The sequence below is a fragment of the Micropterus dolomieu genome, linkage group LG13 (genome assembly GCF_021292245.1).
Source record: "Micropterus dolomieu isolate WLL.071019.BEF.003 ecotype Adirondacks linkage group LG13, ASM2129224v1, whole genome shotgun sequence".
Lineage (NCBI taxonomy): Eukaryota > Metazoa > Chordata > Actinopteri > Centrarchiformes > Centrarchidae > Micropterus > Micropterus dolomieu.
The window spans coordinates 19,820,865-19,830,306 of record NC_060162.1 but is presented as its reverse complement, the minus strand read 5'-3'; the positions used below and the strand labels follow the sequence as shown (position 1 = coordinate 19,830,306).

Here is a 9,442-nt window from a genome sequence, read left to right as displayed (position 1 = left end):
TACCCTGTATATCTGTTTATATGTATTCAGGTTGGGATTTGTCTGTGGGTTTGCTGGTAGTTCTATTAGTTTGGGCCTGTTTGGTATCTGTCTGTGTTCCTGTGTTCATCACCCTGCCTGTGTCTATCTGCTGTCATTATTAGTGTCACCTGTTTGTGCTCCCGCCCTCCTCGTTAGCCACTGCTCAACTATTTGTTGCTTCTTTTTAGCTGTTGGTGGTTCGTAGTGTGTATGTCCATCCACTGCCGTGTGTCTTGCTTGCTTGCTTGCTTGCTTGCTTGCTTGCTTGCTTGCTTGCTTGCTTGCTTGCCTGCCTGCCTGCCTGCCTGCCTGCCTGCCTGCCTCTGCTACCTCGTTTGTTGGATTATCCTTTTGTTCTGTCTTCCCCTGGATCATTTGTTTATGGACTGTTTTTTCTTCTCTGCGGACAACCTTGGTTTGGACTCTGCTGTAAGTTTAGTTCCTCTTGAGTTTAATAAATTCTAAGAGACTGTATCTGTCCCGCCTGCTTGTCCTGCGTTTGGGTCCTAATACCTGTTCCTGCCTGCACACACGACAAACCGTGACATTGTGAGTGGAACCTTCAAGAGTTAATGGGTTAAATATTATGTTTGTTGGCATCTTTTGTTATCAACAGTATAGTAGATAGTTTGGACTGAATTGAAATGCCTGCAAACACATCATTATTATATATTTGACTCTTAACAACATTTTGACTCTGTGTTTTGTTGTAAGGTTTGTCTTACATTGTGTTCATGTGGCATGCCCCTCTCATATTTGTCTCTTTAGAATAAAGTAATTTAGCTGACTCCCAGACAGCTTCCACAGCTTACATGCAGCTTACCATCCAAAAAGCTCCTTCCTGTTGTTTACCTCATCATTTGGCTGTTTCCAGAGCACCTCAGTGGCACCTCTAATAACGTGTGTGTGTGTGTGTGTGTGTGTGTGTGTGTAATTCTATGCTCAGGTTTTTATCTATTTTTAGAGAAAATTACTATGTAATGATGAAAAATTCGGGTAGAAAATCGACTTTGTTTCCCTTGATTCAAAAGCAGACATGCCATTGCACTCCAGTTCATAGCGTGCAGAGTAACATTTGGCAATGCACGGTTTTTGGCTGCTGAACAACTATGTGAAAGATATGTTATCGGGTTTGACAAATAGACAGATTGCCAAGCTGTGAGTGTTTTGCTACACAGCTCCCAAAACACGCTTTCTCTTTGGTGTTTTGTTTCAGTCTTTGGCATGGTTTGGTTTAACATTGTACTAATGCTGAAGTTCTGCAGCAAAAGACTACCATCGAATCCCTGGTACAGTCTTTTTATAGGTCTCTAACACAAGTGGTGTGGTTTACTCAGTCTGAGTTTACACATCAATTAAATATTTCTGGGTATGGATCCACAATCTTAGACAGCTGTGTTGGTTTTAGCTGATGGGATAGTGCATAAGTGTCATTGACAGTCTGTCTGGATAAACATTCTCTCATTATCGACAGAAAACAGTGAGGTATATTGTTCTGGTCACATGCAGCAGTCAAAACCACACTCTTGCACATACAGTGCACATGAACACACTGACACTGCTGTTAGAGCATATGGGAGTGTGAATAACACTCCCATATGCTCCCACCTGGGGCCCCAAACTCTGAGGTGGACCAAAGGCTCCAAGTGATGCTTCTAGTAACTGGATTACTTGCAAATTTGTCTGCATTATTATATAATGTAAGGTCCCATTTCTTAGGGGGACTCTTTATTATGTTAGTTTATTGAGTTATAGTATTATGCCTACATGTATATTCATAAATAAATCTGTTTCAGTTACTAAAAAGTGATTCAGTGTTAGTGACTATTTCATACACAAGGCATGGAGAGTCCATGCCCTACAAACAAATGTGACAATAAAGTAGATATTTCACAATACTGAGAAAACTTTAGCATAACTGTGCACTGTTAAAGTAATTGACATGTTTAAAACCCCTAACCCAAATTTAACAGTTACTCAATAGGCCTTTAGGCAAAAGTCTAAGCCTGGCTCATTTAGGCAAACTAAGTATTGTTTTCCTGAAGGAAGCATTTTGGGTTTAATTAGGGAGGAAAAACACATTTTGAGCTTTTTTTTTTTTTTTTTTTTTAATGAGAGCTTCACTAATAAAAACAAAACACAGTTCATAAGGAGAAATGTAATATTTATCAAATATGAAGGGAGTGTACTAGTGTCCTAGCCCAGCTCCATGTTTGGGCAAAAATGATTCACCATCTGTACTCCTCCTGAAACACAGAATGCAGCAGCCGGTGTCAGCTTTAACCTCCCTAAAATCTCCTTTGTCATCCCCTTCATAGACCCCCTCCTTTGGGAGCCCTGTGAGGAGACTGACACCTGCGTATCTCTAGGCCATGATCCATCCCTATGCTCATACCTCCCGGCCATAATGTGCCCAAACACATCAGCCTGTGCTCCGTATTCTGACACTTTTCAGACAGACTCGACCCTTGTCCGAACTGACCTTCCACTGGTGCACTGACTTCTGTCAGAGGAGCTCTGACTCTCAAGCATGCTTTTTAGACAACATTAAAATCATCTTTTTTAAGAATCAAGAATTAAGGCTAGTATTTCTCTCCAAAAATGTCTATTTGCTTTCAAATTTGGCTTAAACCTGCTGTGCCTGCTCCTGCTAGAATTCAACCATCTTAATATGCAACTACCTTCACTTCTCTCTTGGCATACATGGATGCTTTGTGGTCTTGAATGTTAAACAAGGGCACCTAAACAATTCCAAAATTTCAAATAACAGCAATCAACAAATCAATATAAAGCATAAAGTTAGCCAGGCCAAACACAGAATAAAACTTTAGAATCAAATCAGTCATGACATCAGTCAACATGTATTCAACAGCATGAAAGAAACATGAAAGTAAAACACAGAATTAATTAAACCGATACACTCAAGTGTTATATGTATGTCCCCTAAAATGTCAGACTTTGACTTACTGACTTGTATCTGTTGTCTGTACACCCAAAATCAGAGATTCAAACCTACCCCAGGCAAGCTAGATTTGGTACGTAACAAATTCGAAAGCCAGTCACTGTCTATCAAATCCTACCTGCAAAGACACCTGAAACCTCCATCATAGCAGGTATTATTGTATGTTTCACAACCATTAACTTTGTGTCAGCCACTGCCAGTTACAAGCTAATGAGCTAACAAACAACATAAACAAATGAAAGATGCTAACTACACTTACCATTCTGATACGTCTACCAACAGACTCCTCATCTGAGTCTCCATCTACCTGAGGCTCAAACACGTTTTTCCTGAATTTAACACTTAAGCTACAGTATGCTTGGACATTTCCAGCTGTATACTGTGCTGGCTCACATCCCATCTCTCCAGTGCAACCGTCTATCATGACAAGCAATCCATCATCTTCACCAGCCAACATCACCTCTGGGGTTCACCATGGCTGATACGCCCCATCCTCATTACCTACTCTGTGCACCTACTTGGCAAAATAATGTATATACATGATGTTAATCTCCTTCCACTGCCATACAAATTATTCCCAGGTCCACATCTCATTTTGAACAAAATGTATAAACATTCATTTGCCAGGATTCTTTAAATTTTTACACCTCACCTGAGGCAAATGTGAGACAGTTATTTGGCACATTTGGCAGTTGTCCTGCACCACAAAGTCAGAACATAGAAATGGAGAGATTTCAACTTTCCTTTACTAAGTATTTGTGATGTGCAACAATTTTAAACTGGATATTGCAGTTATGTTGTATGCGCAATAACCGACTACCAAGTAGCCCCAAGGAGCTTTGTCCTTTTTGTAATAGATAGTGACAAGTTAGCAATTGGCATAAAGCTTACGTCAGCGTGAGATTAGCATCACAGGGATGATGGCTTCTGGTCTGTGTCAATATTAGCATGCTCTTGTCTCTGCCGGTGTCATCTGCTGGATAAATGAAAATGCACATGAGCTGGTGTAATGAGCATCTCATTGAGATGAGTGAGAGGTATTGATTAAGCATTGCTGATGTTTGCAGAAGCAATTATCTAACACAGTATGGATCTCACAGTAGGATGTCGGATGAGACTGCAGATTTTGAATGGTTGATTTGAATCCAGTAAAAATGATTTTCAAGTTGTTAAAATGTCAGATTAACCATCGCATGAGGACACCTAAAGGACACACAACACTCTCTAACCGTGAAACAATCAATTGTTACTGCAATTAAATTTTTTTTCTTTTGGATCTGTGCAGCAAAGTGTTGATACAGATGGCTCTAAAAAGTAAGATGGGCAACTTTTTAAATTACTTGTCTCTTCACAGACAATAAATGTATGTGAGAACGATAGTAGGTGGTGGTAAAATGACACTAATTTCTATCTTACATTCTTCTATCCTGTGCATGGCAGTCTGTTCCAAATAATTATATGCATACCATTTTGCATTTGTAAAATCTGTTTTTGAAGGTTTTTAACTTATTAAACAACATTTATACTGATTTAATCTTATTTATAGGCATTCTTACGTTTTAAGTTTTTATTTAATGAAATCGCAGTCTTTTGCGATTTGATGAGGGCACAAAGCCAGATATTAATTCGTTTGACAGATCCTTTGCTAAAAAGAATGTTAGAGAACATTTTATATAAAAAGTTAAATTATCCTATCTGAACAGAACACACATTACCTGCATTGGCAGCAAATAATTCCAGCTTATGTTTTAAGTGAAGTGGAAAGAGCAAGCGGGAATATCGGGGGCCGGAAAAGTGAAGCCAATGTGAAAGTGCCTTAAACATGCATACTCTCCAATGGCCAGCAGGAGGCAACTCCATCCATCCATTGTCAACCGCTTATCCTGCGTACAGGGTCGCGGGGGTGCTAGAGCCAATCCCAGCTGACATCGGGCAAAAGGCAGGGTACACCCTGGACAGGTCACCAATCCATCGCAGGGCCACACATAGACAAACAACCACTCACACCTAAGGACAATTTAGAGTCACCAATTAACCTAGTCTGTATATCTTTGGATGGTGGGAGGAAGCTGGAGCACCCAGAGAGAACCCACACAGACAACATGCAAACTCCACACAGAAAGGCCAGGTGAACCGGCGTTTGAACCCACAACCTTCTTGCTGTGAGGCAACAGTGCTGACCACTGCACCACCATGCCACCTGAGGCAACTCCACTGATTGCAAAAAAAAGTCTGATTGCATTCCTAATGAGTTTATGATCTCACTCGCTGCTTTCAAGTCTTCTTCAACACAGGATGATTTTCATTTAGTAAATTATGGTCCCATTCTGGGTAAAATAGACAATAAAACAGGGTATGCTTTAGGGTGTGGCTACATTGTGGGTGATAAGTTGCTGCAACCTGTCAATCAGGATAAAGAAGCCAAAATGTGTATCCATGCCACTGTGTAGGTACTTTTAAATAGCCACAAATTTGTTTTTGGGTACTGTCAATGTTTTCGTCTTAAGCCTGTTTTCCTTTTGCCAAAATTGGCGTCCAAATTAATTAAAAATAACAGTTAATGGGACTAACAGATGCATGGTGCTGTCCAAGCTAGCTACTTGGCTCTAGCCAATAACTTAGTATGATGGATGAAATTCACATTCACTACCTGAGTTTGGAAGGGATCATATTCATGGCTATGTCACCTCTCGCTCCTCTCTAGCTCCACCCCCTCATTCAAATATTTTCACTTCTGGTTCCAAAAAACCAAGATAGGGATGAAAAAATGCCAATGTCATTTCTTCAAAACGATAGTTCACAAACCAATGCGTGATGTCACTGTGACTACATCCACTTCTTTTATAGTCTATGGGAAAGACATCTCTTATTGAAGGGGGAGGGCTAAACAGCTCGTTCACTAAGGAAAGTTTTTTTTATCCCAGGTGCAGCAAAATCCGAAAGGGTAGAATTGAGGGAGGAAAGGGATCGCAACAGAAATTCCCTGGACTTTATTCTACTTACACAGAAAATCTTTCACTCTAGTCTGGCACACAAGCATCCTTGTAAATGGATATGAGGAAGCAACACGTGAAGCTGGGAAAACATGTCTCTGATTTCAGGACCATCAGCACTGGTTCCCCTCAAAGCTGCGTTCTTTCCCCCCTTCTCTTCTCCCTGTACACCAACAGGTGCACCTCCAGTCACCAGTCTGTCAAGCTCCTGAAGTTTGCGGATGACACCACCCTGGGCTCACCTCAGGTGGGGATGAGTCCTCCTATAGGTGGGAGATCAACCATCTGGTGATCTGGTGCAGCCAGAACAGTGTGGAGCTCAACGCTCTGAAGACGGTGGAGATTGTTGTGGACTTCAGAAAGAGCACAGCCCCACCGTCCCCAGTTACCACTGTGGACTCCTCCTTCTGCTTCCTGGGCACCATCATCTCCCAGGACCTCAAGTGGGAGCTGAACATCACCTCCCTCACCAAGAAGGCCCAGCAGAGGATGCACTTCCTGGGGTAGCTGAAGAAGTTCAGCCTGCCAAAGACAATGATGGTGCACTTCTACACCGCCATCAATGAATCCATCCTCACCTCCTCCATCACCATCTGGTACGCTGCTGCCACTGCCAGGGACAAGGGCAGGATGCAGCGCATTATTCGCTCTGCAGAGAAGGTGATTGGCTGCAATCTTCCTTCTCTTCTGGACCTGTACGCCTCGAGGATTCTGAGGCGTGCAGGAAAATTGCAGCTGACCCCTCCCACCCCGGACACAAACTGTTTCAGACTCTCCCCTCTGGCAGGAGGCTGCGGTCCATCAGGACCAAAACCTCTCGCCACAAACAGTTTCCTCCCGTCTGCAACTAGCCTCATTAACAAGGCCCGGGTCCCCCACTGACACTCCCCCATTGCAGATGATATAAATGTCTCTGCACATGTAAATACTGTTTCATCTCGTGTCGGGCACAGACCTGGCACGTTGCACATATTTGTTGTTGATTGTTGATCTTTGTTGTTGTATATTTTTATGTTCTCAGTTTATATATTTATATATACACAATATTCTCTTGCGTTGCGTTACTTCTGCACGGCACAGACCCAGAATAATGCACATGTGTATACATCTGCAACGTTGTTTTTCCATTGCATATTTATATATTTCTACATTTATTTATGTCAACTCTGTTTGTCTGTTTGTATGTGTAGCACCTTATCACTTATGATTCTAATAAAAGTGTCTCTTATCATCAAACAAAGAGCTTTAAACCACCTCCTGCAATCTTTTACCTTACCAAACAGGGATTAGATGCAATTTTCTTTCAAATGGAACTACATTATTAAAAAGAAGACATTTCCATCACCATTTTAGACAATTCTTTCACACTATATTTTTGTTTTGTTTTACAATGATGTTTCTGGGTTTGAGGCAAAGTTCAGGTTCCAATAATTTGGCTGTACTGTTCATCATGCCGTGCATGTTTCCTTGTTTGGCTAAAACTCTGAAACACACACATGAAAATTTGAAAAAAGGGGACAAGGGTAAATGTAGAGGCAACAGATTTTTTTTTTTTTTTTTTTTCTTATTTTTTTTAGGGAAAGAGACTAAACAAGACCAGGCAGAAGAGATAGCATAACAGGACTCAGCCCTCCCTGACTCCTGGTCTGTGTGGCACCATGCTGTCCTTTGGGTGGCCGGCTGAAAGCAAGAGTATTGTTCTCTTCTGCTGAATCTGGGTTTTGTAATCTGGGGCGATGGTCCAAAAGGGGATTGACAGAGACTGCTTGCCTGTGAGATAAAATAAGACTTTGAAGTGAAGGACTGTTGTAGTTGATGCTGATAAAGAGAAGCTTTAAACTATGAGCAGAAATATAAAAAAAAAAAAAAATTAAAAAAAGCTTTCCTTTCACTCTCCTGCTCTTTCTCTGGAATCCGTTTGTATTTTCTCTGTCTCTCTTTGCCAACTAATTTTTTTTCAAATATTCACTCTGCCCATCTTGTTGTCATGTTGTATTCTCATTCACTCTACAGAGAGAGAGAGAGAGAGAGAGAGAGAGAGAGAGAGAGAGAACTAGATCCCAGTTATCCCAACCTGACATTATGAAAGTCTTTCTACAGTTTATGTTGTTTTGTTCTTTATCTTCTTTGGTTCTATTAAATCACCACTACTCCAGAGAACTATTCATCCACTGCTGTATTATATTGCAGTGTGTTCCAGTTTGCACATTTAGACTGGATTGCCTTTTTGTATTCTGTGGCCTAGACTTTATTTGAGACCTTGCCATTATCAAAGAATTTCCTCTTTGTAGTGTGGTTTTTGTACAGAAGCACAGCTGAGATTATTTTATTTAAGATGCAAAAATTCTTATTGTGTGTTTTTTCCCTCTCCACTACTAACATGAGTGATAACATGCATAAAAAGCTATTAATGGCTTAAATTTGAATGTTAATTGCTCTCACCGTGGCGAATAGCTTTCTTTCATTCGTGAGAGGTGTTGCATGTGGTGCAACACACATTCTAACATGTTGAATGAACTACGTAGTTATCAGTAAACGTAGCACACAGTTCGAACTCTGAGAAGGAAAAAAAAGCATAATTCATTGAAAATGCTTCTGTTTGACTTCCTGGTCCAACAGCAGCAGTAAAATGCACATTAAAACATAGACACAATACTGGAAACAACTTTATTTCTTATCTTGTTCTTTGGCTTGATTGCTTAACCGCTTGACCTTGGCAGAGCAGTCTGTAACATTTCACACCTTGTGGATTGCAAACATATCAGTCTTTCATTTTCTCTCCATTCTGTTTTCTTATTTCTTTTCTGGTATCGTGGTTGTGAAGGAAAGGGTAAAAATCCAAATGTTGAAATTGATTATTTGTGTACACTACACAAAACTGATTCTACTGAATATACTTAATCACTCCATACAATACATACATCTAGTTTCAACTGAATACACCTCATCACTTTGCATTGTATGTCTAATTCTGGATTTTTCCCATGAACAACATTTGTCCTTGTTTTTCTGCACTTGACTAAATAACTCATAAGAGTAGAAAACAGCAAAGAAGAAAGTGTATGTTTGTGAGTATGATGTAATACAAGATCTTTGTAACAAGATACTTGTACTCGAATTCTGAACAACAGTGACATTTCCTAAGAAAGTAAAGCAAAAAGTCACCTTAAAACCATTTGAAGCTGTGACAGCAGACTGATACTGGGGTTAAAAAACTAAAATCAGGCATTTGCTCATGCTGGATCGACTGTATCCGGGCTTCCACACAAACCTGAGTAAAACAAATAATTATGTGTCAGTCAGATTACAAGGGCATATTGTAGTTATCATACAGCTTTCTGAAGAATTATAAAAAGACAATCTGGTAAAGATATAATTCATGTTTGAAACATGTACATTTTTAAAATCTTAAAATGTATAAATAAATTTTTTTTTTTAAATTATTTCTTCTTTTATTTATATATAT

General features: G+C 40.1%; 1 protein-coding gene across 8 annotated transcripts in view; it reads left to right on the top strand.

Annotated features, from left to right (window-relative positions):
* Window positions 1-287: 287 nt before the first annotated feature.
* grin3a (glutamate receptor, ionotropic, N-methyl-D-aspartate 3A) overlaps window positions 288-9,442 on the top strand; it is a 69,944-nt gene continuing 60,789 nt past the window's right edge. For 4 of the 8 annotated variants that reach the window (XM_046065981.1, XM_046065978.1, XM_046065977.1 and 1 more), the window contains exon 1: window positions 315-450. Coding sequence is in view for 2 of the 8 variants with exons in the window: in XM_046065974.1 (XP_045921930.1) it covers window positions 403-450 (48 nt within the window). In the remaining 6 variants the exon portion in view is untranslated. Of the gene's footprint in view, window positions 571-9,442 lie in introns of all 8 variants that reach the window. The other 4 variants (XM_046065974.1, XM_046065982.1, XM_046065980.1 and 1 more) reach the window with 2 other exon arrangements.